This window comes from Mus pahari, chromosome 19, assembly GCF_900095145.1.
Source record: "Mus pahari chromosome 19, PAHARI_EIJ_v1.1, whole genome shotgun sequence".
Lineage (NCBI taxonomy): Eukaryota > Metazoa > Chordata > Mammalia > Rodentia > Muridae > Mus > Mus pahari.
In genome coordinates, this window is record NC_034608.1 from 86080235 (window position 1) to 86095172 (window position 14938).

At 52.0% G+C, this 14938-nt stretch overlaps 1 protein-coding gene across 4 annotated transcripts in view; it reads left to right on the top strand.

Moving 5' to 3' along the window:
- The window catches only part of Myo9b (myosin IXB), a 91139-nt gene that overhangs the window by 65005 nt on the left and 11196 nt on the right, over positions 1–14938 (top strand). For 3 of the 4 annotated variants that reach the window (XM_029531689.1, XM_029531690.1, XM_029531691.1), the window contains 10 exons: positions 1769–1882; positions 3597–3636; positions 5548–5670; positions 6377–6457; positions 6930–7040; positions 8661–8783; positions 10251–10567; positions 10936–11757; positions 12710–12770; positions 13543–13664. In XM_029531689.1, the coding sequence (XP_029387549.1) occupies positions 1769–1882; positions 3597–3636; positions 5548–5670; positions 6377–6457; positions 6930–7040; positions 8661–8783; positions 10251–10567; positions 10936–11757; positions 12710–12770; positions 13543–13664 (1914 nt within the window). The remainder of the gene's footprint in view (positions 1–1768; positions 1883–3596; positions 3637–5547; positions 5671–6376; positions 6458–6929; positions 7041–8660; positions 8784–10250; positions 10568–10935; positions 11758–12709; positions 12771–13542; positions 13665–14938) is intronic. The other variant, XM_021219869.1, reaches the window with a different exon arrangement.

Consider the following 14938-nt stretch of genomic DNA (forward strand, 5'->3'; position numbering starts at 1 on the left):
GGGCATATGTGGAGCTGGTAGGAACTCCTGCTCTGAGCTTTCTAGACAGGAAGGCTGTGCAGCAAGTAAAGGGACCCATTAACCCAGTGTCACCCGTGTTGTTTTTTGCTCTTGTGCCTCCCTGGAGGGCGAGGGAACGGAGGTAAGTGTGGCATCCATCAGGGCACGAGGCATGGTGCATGTATCACAGTATGGGGCTGCACACAGGGCCACCTTCAGGCCAACTGTCAGAGCCTAAACATGCTTTTAAAATAACGGGAGTGAGGCTGGCAAGATGGCCCAGTGGGTAAAGGTGCTTGCCACAAGGCTAACCCACCTTATTTGAATCTAAGAATTCACATGGTGAGAGGAACCTATTCTTGCAAGTTGTTCTCTGACCTCCACACACGCACCCTCACACACACATACCTGCATCCACACACATGCATGTGCCCACACACATGCACTGTCACATGCACACACAGACACAAATATATACACATGTACCCTCAGACACATACGCACAAACAAATAGGTAAATACTGAATAGCAAGTGAGAACCGGGGCGAAGCTCAGTAGCAGAGCAGCTGCCCAGGGTGCGTGGGGCCTTGGGCACCGTGCTGGCAAACGTGTGGGCACAGAAGTGGCTCAGTATTGTTACAGAGGACCCACCTGCCAGTGTTCTCGTGGGCCAGCTCACAATTATCTGTAGTTCCATTGCCGAGTATTCTGACCCTCTCTTTCAGCCTTCATGGTCACTGCATTCATGTTCACAACCCCATACATATCTACATACTTATGCACATAGTTAAAATAAATTTTTAGTGCCAAAAGAACCAAACCCTAGAAAGAACAGTCAGATGTCCCCATGTCTGGACACAGATTGGTCCCTTGGAGCTAGAAAGAGAAAGCTTGGCCACCAGCTGAGAAGTACCAGACAATGAGGGTTCTATGGGCTCCAGGGAGGTCAAGTCTGAGCCGTGCTCTGCAGACCCAGCCAGTTTCACACAAATCACAAAAGCCCATGCATACAAGATCCCAGCTGGCCGAACAGCTCAGGAGGGAGGTGACACACCTGAGCTGCTACACCTGAGTCTCTTGCATTTGCTCTCCAAGTTCTCACATGATAGAAGGAAAACTGGCTGCTTGGAGCTGTCCTCTGACCTCCACAGGCTGTGGCATGTCCCCCAAGATATAAATAAAAGCCACTTAAAAAATAGAAGACCGTGGCACTTGAAAGATGGCCCGCAGTTGGGAGCATTGGCTGCTGGACTACAGTCTGGATCCCAGCACCCACAGGGCACTCACAAATGCCAGGCCCTCCAGGTCTGAGGCACACAGCGTCCGCTCGGGCCTCTAGTATGACTCATCCCCTGTGCACATGCATACACCCATGTATATGATCATGCGCACACACTCATAGACACACATGTGCACACACATAAAATTCATATATATATATATATATATATATATATATATATATATATATATGGGAAGGCAGATGTTAGTTCTGTGAGTTCAGGGCCAGCCTGTTCTTCATACCAAGATCCAGGCCAGCCAGGGTCCTGTCATAAGCCCATGGTCCCCTGAGCTTAGGGACAGTAGATGTTCCTGACCCAGTCCTCTCCCTCAGGAAGGACATAGTGGTCACCCACACTCCCCTTCCTCAAATGCATGTTTTGTCTCCTGTGGTCTTAGGACACCCTGATGGGCACTAGAGCCCCAGGTGGCGGGATGCATTCTAACTGTTCTTCTCTCTGTCACTGGGTCCCCGTCTGTCCCCCAGCGATTTGCATAACCAAATCATCAAGAGCCTCAAAGGACTGCCATGGCAGGGCGAGGACCCGAGGAGGCTTCTCCAGTCCCTCAGTCTGCTCCAGAAGCCCCGCACCTCCTTCCTGTGAGTCCCCCAGCTCCTGCCAGTGCAGCAGCCACCACTGGCTGCTCCTCCTTCACGTGATTGGCCACTAACACTCCCTCGTCCCACCCCCAGCACGGCCTCACAGTCCAGCCCTCAGCCAACTGCTGCTGACCTGCCCTAATGTCCCTGCCAGCTCCCTGAGCTGAGCAATGCTCCTCTGAAGAGATTCCTGCTCTGGTGCTGACCGAGTCCTTTCCTCCCTGGCCAGCTTGCAGAGCACAAGCCTCCACTGCCTGGCCTTTGCCTGCTCTGACCTTGTTGTGAAGCCCATGGAAGCAAGGAGCATATAAAGCTGGGACCAGTGATAGGCAGGGCCCACTCCACCCCGTCATAGCTCTCTGAAAGGGGATAAGTTTCAAGACCCTTTATGCTGACGTAGCACCACTGAGGTGACCTGTCAGGGCACCCACAGTCACCAGCCACAGTCTGGTTGAGAATAGCACTTGTGCCCAGAGGAACCTGACTTTTTAGTCCTTCCCCCTAACCCAACCCTGGAGCCAGGGTCTCACCATGTTGTCCATGCTGGCCTCCAACTCTCTGGGCTCCAGGATCCGCCTCCGGGTGGATGATCTCTCACACGTGAGGACGCTTGCTCCTCTGTTCCTAGCAAAAGTGTTGACTAACTTCCTGGTACTCCAGCTTGAGGAGCCCCTCCTCTAGCCTCCATGGGCACTGCACTCGTGAGTGCACACGTTTATACATACTTTAAAAAGAAATCTTTGGAAAAATCCTCCTGCCTCAGCTCTAGGAACAGCTGGGGCTGCAGGTACTTGCCACCGTATCCAAACGTGATTTTTGCATGTTTCTCTGTTGCTTTCTTTTAACCCACATTGAGATGCAGTTAAGGGCTGGGGTGTGGCTTGGAGACAGCAGAGGTTTAGCATTCATAGCCCTAAGGCCTGAAAGCTGCTGGCTACATGCATAGTGAGCAGGGGTCTTGTGTGCTCTAGCTTTCCACGCCATACCCAGATATTGTGGCACTTGCCCAAGCACACCCAGCCTGAACAAGGCGAAGGCAGGAGGATTTGGGTGGGAGGGGGAGGAGGTATTGCATGCCTATCATCCTGGCACTGGGATGCTGGAGGCAGGAGGATCAGGAGTTCAGTTATCCTCAGCTACATAGCACATACAGGCCAGCCTGGTATGCATGAGACCCTGTATCTTAAAAGAATTCCACTGTGAGACCACCAGAGCCCTGGACCATGGATCTGGCCTCCCCAGAGCTGGGTATTGGGTATGGCTCTGAGGCAGGCCATCTTCTCAGTACATGGAAGGCCTTGGGTTCCATCCTCAGCATGGCATACTAATAATAAATGCCCCGGAGACAATTACGGGAGGAGCCAGCAGACCTTGTTCTTTGTAGGTCTCTGCTGCACCGGTGGAAAGCTGACACGGCAGAGTAGGGTCAGTCACTCAGTGCATCAGGGCACTTCAGGTGCTGTGTGCTTGGCTGCTGGTTCACTTTCTCACTGCTGCATATATCTGGAGCCTCGAGCACATGCTGCATCCTCAGATGGAGCAGAACCCTCAGTGTGGAAGGCTCTCGGGAGTCTAGGGAGTCAGTGGCGGTCTTGCTGCATTTGTCCTCTCTCTGTCTCTCTCTGAATCTAACCCACAAGGCGTGGCTTGCTGAACTAACAAGACCCCCAGCCCTGTTACCCTCACATTCACACCATTTTTAATATTTTGACAGGAAGAGTAAAGGTATCAAACAAAAGCAGATCATTCCCAAGGTAAACCTGCACCTGCAGATGGCGCCATCACACATGGCTTGAGAGCACCTTTCTCAAGTCACTCTGAGACAGGGAGGAGGGAGAGAAACACTGAGCTTCTGGGACCTCATTCCTTCTCCAGCTAACTCTCCTCTAATACAAAACTTGTGGCTCAGGTGGGGGAGCCCTTGCCCAGAATCCTCCAGTGAGTGGACTGGGGGCGTGGGCGCATGAGGGGCTGGAGGTGTGTGGCTCAGGGATAGATCCTCTGTCTAAGAGTCCCCGAGGGGGGGGGGGTGGGATACAAGCCCTGCTTAGCCTTTATCAACCCTGGGTTCCCAGCACTGAAATCAGATCCTTTTCCTTACTGTGACCTTTAGTCGTTTGGGGACCTTGGTGGCTCCTTTGCCCAGCAGCAGCTGAGACACTCTCAGGAAGCTGCAAAGCAAGTGAGGGAAGGGGCCAGGCTCCTCCCATCCAAGTCTGCCCTGCTGGTGTTCCAACTGGACCCCTGAAGGGTCCTCCCCACCCCAGAGCTGGTGCTTCCCACAAGCCACCCAGCACAAGTCGGGTGCTGCCTGTGCGGGACCAGGCAAGCGGGAATGCCCTGCAGAGACTCAGTCTAGTTTTAAGACACTATCTCCCCTCAGTGTTCACAGTGGGAAGTTCCCAGGACTTTGGACAATGTGGGCGTGCAGGCACCCTCTGTCTACAGAGCCCAGGCATATCCTGCACAGGCTCTGAACCTTTTCTGGGGGACTTAGAGGCCCTACACAGTGACTTCACTGTGCATGCCACTCTGCTGTGTTAAATAAGGATGAGACATGAGAGTCTGTGACAGTGTATAGGGCACGCACTTGTCCAGCAACCTGGAGACAAGACTAATAGCTATGGTCATCGAGAGCAGAGCAAACAGGTGCAGTATGGAGTTTTTGTTGGTTTTATTTATTTATTTTATTTATTTGTTTATAAAACAAATGTAAAATATCATAGCTCTTATCCAAAATTCTGTAGACCAGAAGCAGCTGAGATTCTTGGCTGTTTTTAAGCATTCTGAGACATTTAAATATGTACAGTGAGGTGTTTGTGATGGGATGCAATTTATGTGTGGAATGTGTTCACCTTAGACTCATAGCCTTCAAGTAATCTGGTACAACATCACTAATACTTGTAAGTCCGTATGTGTGTGCCCAAAAGACGTATCTTATAGGGGCTGATGAGATGTTTCAGGGAGAAAAGATGCTTGCTGCCAAGCCTGACCACTTGAGTTCTGTCCCTGGGACCCACATGGTGGAATAAGGGAACCAACTCCTGCAAGTGGCTCTCTGCCTCTGCACATGCACATATACAGTGCAGGTTTTTAAAAATAAAGTTTTATTTTTAAAGTAAAAGGTTGGGTATGCATAGTGATGGATGTTTGTTATTCCTTTAGGAAGGTATGAGGCAGGGGACTTGTTACTTGCAGGCAAGGCTACAGAGCAAAACTGTCCCATAAATGAAAAGTCGAATGCAAGTGTAGCAACCATGTGCGTGCCTGGAAGCATGTGGGAGACAGAGATGGAGATGAGGAGCTCGAGGCCACCCTGGGCAGGAAAATCACCATTGACTTGAAAGCATGTTGGTTTCAGTTTGGGGTACAAAGGCATGGAATCCATATGTCCTGAGAGCTGGTGGTATAAGAGACACACTTCATCTAGACAGGCCCCTATCCTGACCCACTGCCATGGGAGATGTGGTGGGTCCTGTCTGTCACCAGCTCAAGCTGGCATGTGAGGTCTGATGGACTTGAACCCTGGCCCCTGTCCTGAAGGTGAGGGGTGTAGAGGAGTGGGAATGGCAGGCAGGGGCCTGTATCCAGGCCATGCTCTCCCCAGGAGCCTGCAGTCCCCATAGGTTGTGGGGAGCAGGCCCAACCCTGTGTGTCTGTCCTAGAACCTGCTGGACTCGAAGTCCCTGAGGCTCATCATCAGCATGACACTGCATGACCGAACTACCAAGTCACTGCTGCACCTGCACAAAAAGAAGAAGCCACCCAGCATCAGTGCGCAGTTCCAGGTGGGTGCTGCAGCTCAGCAGGGCCCTCCAAGTCATGCTATTCCAGGCCCCAAAATGTGCTTACAGGTGTGTGATGTTAATTATGAGCCCTAGGTACAACATCATCCCTGTTTGAAAACCACCAAGATAAAAAGGAAATCATTAGTTAGCAAGTCAGTCACCAGGGCTGTTGAGCCATGTTCTGAGGTCATAATTCTCTTCCCCCCCCCCCCCTGGCTTCCAGGAAACTCAGAAACATTTTTTGTTGTTGTTTGTTGAAATAGGGTCTCAGGTCCTCCAAGTTGGCCTCAGATAGTCAGTAATGCTCTTACCTTAGTCTCTCAAGTGTGAACTATATCTTTTTTCTTATGATGCTGGGGATGGAGCTCAGGCCTCTTCCACTGATCTGTGGAAGCTGAGGATATAACTTAGGGTAAAGTGCTTGCCTGGCATGTATTCAGCCCCAGCCCTGCAGAAACAGAAGGAAAGGAAGGGGAGACAGCAGCTGCCAAGGCCGATGCACTGAGGTCTTGACCACTGCTTCACCCGTGCAAAGAGACAGCTGTGTAGCCCCCCACCCCAAAAGAGTCTTTTGGTCATCCATGGGGCCCCCTACAGCTGGAGTTGCAAAACCTTTGGTCGGCTCCATGCAGCAGTGGTGTCCTAGTCCTCCCCACTGAGCCACACACCCGGTCAGCAATTCCACGTGTATTCCCTCTTCCTCCAGACATCACTTAACAAGCTGTTGGAGGCACTGGGCAAGGCCGAGCCCTTCTTCATCCGCTGTATCCGCTCCAATGCCGAGAAGGTAAGTACAGGTCAATGAGTGCAGGACCCTGTGGGTGCCATGGAATATGAAGGGGTCAGACCTTGGCCCCAGGCTGGAGGCTAAAAAGCCATAGGCAGGAACTGAGACTAGCACTCAATGGAGAGAACATCTATCCCACAAGAACTGAGACTAGCACTCAATGGAGAGAGCCTCTATCCCACAAGAAGCCCCAGGGTCCATCCACAGCACTGTGTAAGCTAGGTACATACTCGCCATTCCAGCACTGAGGATCTGAAGCTGGAGATCATCCTTGGCTACAGAAAGAATATAGAGTAGCCTATGCTACATGAGCTCCTGCAGAGAGAGAGAGAGAGAGAGAGAGAGAGAGAGAGAGAGAGAGAGAGAGAAGAAAGATTGAGGCAGAAGCAGTTTGGCCAGGTGCTGAGTCAGGGTTGGAGGAGAGGGTGCGCTCGGTGACTACAGAGCCTCTGAGCGTTTTGTTCCTTTGCAGAAGGAACTTTGCTTTGATGATGAGCTGGTGCTGCAGCAGCTGCGCTACACAGGCATGCTAGAGACTGTGCGCATCCGGCGCTCTGGCTACAGTGCCAAGTACACCTTCCAGGTAGGCCACCCACACCTGCTCCCTCTGCCCTGCAGGGCAGGTCTCCTCAGCAGACCTGGCTTCCACAACCAAACCTGAAGATTCATGAGCTGACTGACACCAGTCCTCGAAGTCACAGGTGCCTTTGACTGAGCATCTTCTGGCCTGATGCTTTGACATGTTCTGGGTTTATTTGTTCAAATCTATTTTGTATATGTGTATGCACACATACACAGGTCAGAGCACATTTGGGACGATCAGAGGACAACTTTGCAGGAGTTGACTCTGTCCTCCCACCATATGGGTCCTGGCTCTTGAAATCATGTTGTCAGTCTTGGCCACCAGCACCTTAGCTACTGAGTCTCCCATCTCCCTGGCCCCAGAGAGAGCAGTTCTCACAGTGTTATGGTCAGTGGTGCCCAGGAACAGGCAGGACCCTTGCTCTGCCTCCATTTACTTAAAAGACACGTATCCATTAGACATGGCAGCTCTTGTCTCAGCCCTCAAGAAAGGCAGGCAGGAAACTTGCTCACTGTGAGTTCCCGGCCAGCCTGAGAGACAGAATGAGGCTTTCAAGACAAAACAAAAACATGTAGTGGCTGGGGCTGTGGGTCAGTGAATGGACACAGGGTGGGAAGTGTTGTCCTAGCCACAGTCAGCCATGCAGTGCCACTGCCACCATTAAAATGCCTCACTCAGGCTGGGAGATACCTTAGTGGGTAAGTGCTGAAGTAGAGAGTCCTGACCTCTCATAACCCCTCAGCTCACATGCAAGTCCAGCCTCAGAAAGCCAAGTCAGGGATCCCCAGAGCAACCCTGCTATTGAGACCAGCTTGGGGTTTGACTGAGTGACCCTGCCTCTAAGAATAAGGTAGAAAAGCCAAGGAGGATGACTCCCTGCATCAGCTGTGCACCCAGACACAGAACCATGATACACATAGCAGGATGGGGAAAGCGGTGACAAAATGCTCTTCTGTCTGCACTGGCTTGAGACCAACTAGAGTTCTGTCATAGTTACTTTCCTGTGATTGTGATAAACACCACGATAAGCAACCGTAAAGGAAGGGTTTGGGTTGGTCTTAGAGTCAGAGGCCGTTACTCTGTAGTGGTAGAGTGAGGTGTGTCATCGGGAAGGCAGGGAGCACACCAAGGGGTTCCGGAGCCCACCCCCACGAAACACCTGAGCCTTGAACCAGCTGGGTCTGCGTTCTCACTCAGACCCCATCTCCTTCACAGTACTGCTCCTTCATGCCTTGTGCCCTCATGGTTACATGCCTGTCTGATATGTAAACTTCCACTGAATAGTAGAATAACAGCCACAGAAAACGAGAGATGGGGAGATGTTCCGCAGGAATAAGCACAGTTTGGGCTTGCAGGGGAGCTGATCTGGGATCCACACACCTACATATGGTGGTTCATGACTGCCTGTCACATCTGTTCTAGATCTGATGCCCTCCCCCGACCTCCAAGAGCACTGTACTCACATATTCGGGGGTGGAGGGTGACCATACCTGAGGCCTGGGTTCCACCCTCATATTGTTCCTTAGCACTGCACACAAGAGAGGGCACCTGGTTTGCCCTACTCATGAAATGACTACAGCTACCAAGATGCTTACACTGTCCTTCCCTGCCGCATGCCAGGACTTCACGAAGCAGTTCCAGGTGCTGCTGCCCAAGGATGTCCAGCCCTGTAGGGAGGCCATTGCTGCCCTGCTGGGGAAACTGCAGGTGGACAGGCAGAACTACCAGATTGGGAAGACGAAGGTAAGCGCCACTACGCTCTTGGCTGCCATTCCCGACTCACTTGCACCCAGGTAAGACCTCACTTCCATCAGCACCCCACACCGTGCTCCACAGGGTCCTGGACTCTGCAGTGAAGCTCTGTCTCTGGCACTAGAGTGGGAGACCCAAGACTAAGTACACAGCACACTGGGCTACACAGCACACTGGGCTTTCACTCCCTGTTTTGGGAGTTGGAGGCAGGGCATCACTTCCTCCCTGGTTCCAGTTGACATCAGAAGATGGAGACATGTGGAAAGGATCATATGACAAGACAGGCCAGCTCTTCCACACCCACTTAGTCTACAGGAACCAGCAGGTCCCATGAGAACCACATTTAATCTCTTCCTTGGGAGGCACCAATGGAGACAACATCATCCACTGGGCCCCTCCTTCTTGAAGGTTCCTCAGCTCAGTGTCACCACATTGACCCAAGTTTCCAGAGCAAGGATGTTAAGGGATGATCCACGTCCAGACCTCAGGTCAGCATGAGGCCAGTGCCTTCCTTGTGTCTCTCAGAGAGTATGTCAGTGGCTGCCATTAAGCGTCACTCAGCTGTATGGTTGCAGTTAGTTCCCTGACAGTTCCAGTCCCAGAGTGAGTCACCTAGGAACCCAGGAGTTCCACTCTTGGGTGTGTGCTCAAGAGAACTGAGAACAGATGTTCCCAAAAACACTTGCACACAACCATCCGAAAGTGAACACAGCCGGAATGCCCATTAGACTAGGTAAGCAGAGTATGGTCTGTTCATAAAAAGGAATAAAACTGACATACTACAGCATGAGTGAGGAGACATGAGTGATAGAAGCCATTTGTGGAAGGCTTTGAGGTCCCTCTGATATGAAGTGTCAGGAGTGGCACATGCCTGTCAACCAGCCTGGGTTATATAGCAAGACCTTGTCTCAAACAACAAAAAGAAAGGGCTGGCGAGATGGCTCAGTAAGTCCTTGTATAATTCATTCATGCAAGTATAAGGACCTAAGTTTGGATTCCCCAGACCCCACTTAAAAAACTGGGTGGGTGGCCCATGCCTGAAATCACAGTGATGGTGGAGCCAAGGCAGGAGCTGATCCGGTGTGCTTCAGCATCAATGGGAGACCCTGTCTCAAAGCATAAGGTTGTATAGAAGCCGCCTGGTGTGGGCCTCTGGCCTGTGCACACACAGTGAATGCTATTTTACATGGATTCTATTTCCATATATTAAACAATCCCTATTCTTGCACCTGAGCAGTCAGGAAGATGAGTAGTACAAGACCAGCCTTGGCTACATAGTGAGTTTGTGACCAGCCTGGGCTACTCAAGAACCTAATTGGCAAAAGCAACATAATATCAGGTCACTGAAGTCACAGCTGTAGCTCCTGACTACAGGAGGGGGTGGCTGCATGACCCCTCCTGCACAGAAGTCTGTGAGACTCGGCAGGCACACTACCTCTCCCCTGTCCCTGCCCACAGGTCTTCCTGAAGGAGACAGAGCGGCAGACCCTACAGGAGAAGCTGCATGGTGAGGTCCTGCGCAGGATCCTGCTACTGCAGAGTTGGTTCCGTATGGTGCTGGAACGCAGGCACTTTGTACAGATGAAGCATGCTGCCTTGACCATCCAGGCCTGCTGGCGGTCTTACTGTGTGCGGCGTGCACTGGAAAGGACGCAGGCAGCTGTGTACCTGCAGGCTGCTTGGAGGGGCTACCTGCAGAGACAGGCCTACCACCAGCAGAGGCATAGCATCATCCGCCTGCAGAGCCTCTGCCGTGGCCACCTGCAGCGCAGGAGGTGAGGGGACCAAGGCTTCCCACCCACCCTGGAGCATTCTAGAAGCCCAGAAGGTCACTCACTAAAAAACTGTCCAAGATCACTAGTACCCAGCCAGTAGAACCTAGGAGGGTGTGGAGGTGGGGAGGGCCTGGCCACAAACAGGCATCTGTAGGCACAAGGGGGGTGGGGGAAGGATGGCTGTGACCAACTCAGAGTACCTCTCCTCTACTGTGATCCATCCTGAGCGCCCAGCCTTGCAAGTTGGGAGACTTCCACTACCCAGGTGGATATCAGCTGGGTCTCTGCGGGTCTTGGACAGCCATTTGCAGTCCAGAAGTCACACAGGTGTTCACATCTGATGTATTGTCATGTCTTCTTCCCACTAGCTTCAGCCAGATGGTGTCGGAGAAGCAGAAGGCAGAGCGAGCCAGGGAGGCTACAGGAACAGAGCTGTCAGAGGGTGAGCCTGGCCCCGTGGCCACTGGGGAGCAGCTATCTGAGCACCCTGTGGAAGACCCTGAGAGCCTGGGTGTGGAGACTGAAACCTGGATGAACAAGTCCCCAGACGGCATGTCACCTAAGGAGACACCCAGCCCAGACACCGCAGCCCAAAAGACAGTGCCAGCTGAAAGTCATGAGAAAGTCTCCAGTAGCCGGGAGAAGCGAGAGTCACGGCGGCAGCGAGGGTTGGAGCATGTTGAACGACAGAATAAACACATCCAATCCTGCAGGGAGGAGAACAGCACCCACCAAGAACCTTCCAGAAGGGCAAGCCTGGAAACAGGGGAGAGCTTCCCTGAGGGCACAAAGGGACCCGGAGAAGATGGACTTGAGGCATGGACTGAGACCACAGCCCCCTCTTGTCCACAGCAGGCACAGGTTGTGGGGGACCCACCTGGGAGTCCCAGTCCCATGCAGAGGCCCACCACCCTGGCCCTAGACAGTAGGGTTAGCCCAATGCTCCCCAGTAGCTCCCTGGAATCCCCCAAGGATAAGGACAAGGATGAGAGCAGCACCAAGGCTCAGGACAAGCCCGAGAGTCCCAGTGGCTCCACCCAGATCCAACGATACCAACACCCAGACACGGAGCGGCTGGCCACTGCTGTAGAGATATGGCGAGGCAAGAAGCTTGCCAGTGCCATGCTGAGCCAGTCCCTGGACCTGAGTGAGAAGCACCGGGCTGCAGGGGCAGCCCTGACTCCCACAGAGTAAGCCTACCCATTATGCAGGGTTGAGGGCACCAGGGTGGGCAACACCAGCTCAGGGACCCAGGGCCATAAACAGGTGTGACTAAGATTGCCAAATAGGGACATGCCCTGCAGAGTAGAACACAAAGGGCAGAAGAATCTTAGGTCCAGACCAGAGTAAGGTTTGACAAAGATCTTGCTGAGCATGCTTTAAGCCCTGACCAACCCCACCCCTGCAAACATAGTGTACCTGCCAGGCAGCCTGTAAGAAGCTGGCTGTGGAAGCCAGGACCCTGTGAGTCCTTTCCTCCCTGCTCCTTGGGTCTCAGTTTCCCCTCCATGACTGGAGCTCACTCACAGAATTCTACCTATGGCTTATAGAAAAGGCACCACTGACTGCACCTATATGAGCTGATATCTAGGGACCACATCTCTAGCCCCTGAGACCTGTGCTGGACTGAAGGAAGGGAGTGTGGAGGCAGAGGCAGACTGCCTACACAGGACCTCTTGGCTGTTGGACTGACAGATTGAGGTCAGGAGTTGTCTGTAGGGACATCCTGTATCAGAATGTTGAAAGTTCTCACTGGCCCTTCCCATCACATGCTAGTAGCCTGACAGGTCAGTGGTTTGCAGGGTGGAGGGTCAGTGGGTGATGGATCTGACGGGTGAATAGGTATAGAGATGATGGATCAGAGAGATAGAAAGATGATGGACTAGTGGTCTGGTAGGTGGTGGGTGGAAAGAGGTTGATTGGAGATGGACAGGTCCATGGATGAGTAGATGGGTGGATTAGTGAACAGGTGGATGGATGAAACAAGGGATAGATGCATGGAACAGTGCATAGCTCTCTTACCTCTCTGTGTGTGTTTGCTGGGATGAATAAGGCTAACCCCACCTGGGTGAGAGTCACTGCACTGGGCCTGGGACCCTCTGCATGGCGCATGTTAGTAATGCTGTGGTCTGTGTCTCACAGGGAGAGGCGCATCTCTTTCTCCACCAGTGACGTCTCCAAGCTGTCCCCAGTCAAGGCACAGGTAAAGCTGTAATGCCCCATACACATTCATTCATACATACATACACGTATACACACATACACATTCATTCATACATACATACACGTACACACATACACATTCATTCATACATACATACACATATACACACACATACACATTCCCCCCAGCATACACATCTTCCCCATAAGCACACACGTGTATACACACACACACACACACACACACATGCTGAGCGAGCTTGACAATGTATACCTATCATCTTGACACTTGGGAGGCAGAGCAGGAGCGTCACACATACCAGCCCACATGCTTCCTAGCAGCCCGACAGCCTTTCTCTGGAGGTAAAATGAGAAGCTGGTGGGATGGCTGAGTGATTACGGACACTTGCTGCTCCTGCAGATGACACAAGTTGTGCTCCCAGCTCCCATGTCAAGTGACTCACAATCTCTAGGGGATCTTCTTATGACCTCCATGAGCACCTGCACACACACGTAACTTAAAAAGAAAAAATCTTTGCCAGGTAGTGGTGGCACACGCCTTTAATCCCAGCACTCGGGAGGCAAAGGCAGGCAGATTTCTGAGTTCGAGGCCAGCCTGGTCTACAGAGTGAGGTCCAGGACAGCCAGGGCTACACAGAGAAACCCTGTCTCAGAAAATCAAGATATGAAATAGAATCATTAAAGATAGAAAACTCTTAGTGGTGTTGGTGGGTGAGAACGGGAGGTTTGATCCATGTCTGGGCCCCAGCTGTGACTCTCACCCTGCCCTCCCTACACCTATCCTTTGGCAGACTTCAGCTGAAATCGATGGGGACTTGAGCAGCAAGAAGCCATCCATCCATAAGAAGAAGTCAGGAGATCCATCCTCTGGTCCTGATGCAGGCCTGTCTCCAGGCTCCCAGGGTGACTCTAAGTAAGTGAACAGGGCACCTCCACTAGAGACGCCCAGGACCCCGCCTCAGCTCTGCTAAACTGGTTGCAGCAGTGAGGCACATTGGACTCAGTAGTTGTTTGAAGCACAATTCCAAACAGCCTTGCTGTATACCCGCCCACTAACACCCAGCTGGCCACATGGTGGTGGTGCCTCAGGAAGCCACAGCCAGGCCAGGTCTTCTGCTGTGATGTCACAGATGGAGGAGTCTGCCATCTTGTATTGCCTGTGAGGAAGCACCATGACCATGGCAACACTGACAAAAGAAAGTGTTTGAGGGCTTGCTTATGGTTTCTAAGGGTTAGTTCAGGATCATTCTGGTGGCAGAGAGACAGTCTGGCCTGGGCCCAGAACCTGACACACTTCCTCCAACAAGGTAATACTTCGTAATCCTTTCCAAACAGTTCCACACCCTGGGGCCATTCTCACTGAAACCAGCACACTCTCCATCTTAATGTGTTAGGTAGGCTCTCTCACTGAACCTGGAGGTCACTGATTGAACGAAGCTGACTGGCCAGCAAGTCAACCCCCAGCAGCAGGGTTACATGTGTGTGCCCCTGAGCCCAGCTTTTACACGAGCGCACGCTGTTGATCCAAACTCCAGTCCATTCTTACATAGCGAGCATTCAAGCCATCTTTCCAGTCACCTTCGTCTGTATGTCTGTCTGTCTTTTTACCTGTCTTTGTTTATTTGAGACAGGGTTTATTTACCTTTATTTATTTATTCATTTATTTGAGACAGTGTTTATATAGCCCTGGCTGTCCTGGAACTTACTGTGTAGACCAGGCTGGCCTCGAACTCAGAGAGATCTGCCTGCCTCTGCCTCCTGAGTTCTGGGATTAAAGGCGTGCGCCACCACCACTGCCCAGCCCTTCACTTTTTCCCCAGTGAAGTCAAAACCATTTCTTCGCTATGTCTAGGCTATGTCTTGGTTAGACACACATGTGATCCCGACACTGAGGAAGCTAACAGGTTCTGGGCTATATAAACTATCTCAAAAACCAAAACACAGAAACTTAAAGCACTTCCTGCCCCTCCCCTAGCCCCAGGAAACCTGTCTTGAATCCTCAGGTCTTGGACTCAGGCTGCCTTGTTCAACTGCTCCTCCTGTGGCCCCAGAGGACTTCTCCTGGCCGGGCTCTGGGGACACCAAGCGTCCTTGCCTTGTAGACAAGTAACTGATCCTGCCTCCATCTTCATGGTTCTGACTCAAACCCAATGGCTTCTTTGAGATTGCTTTAGGTTGCTTACAGTT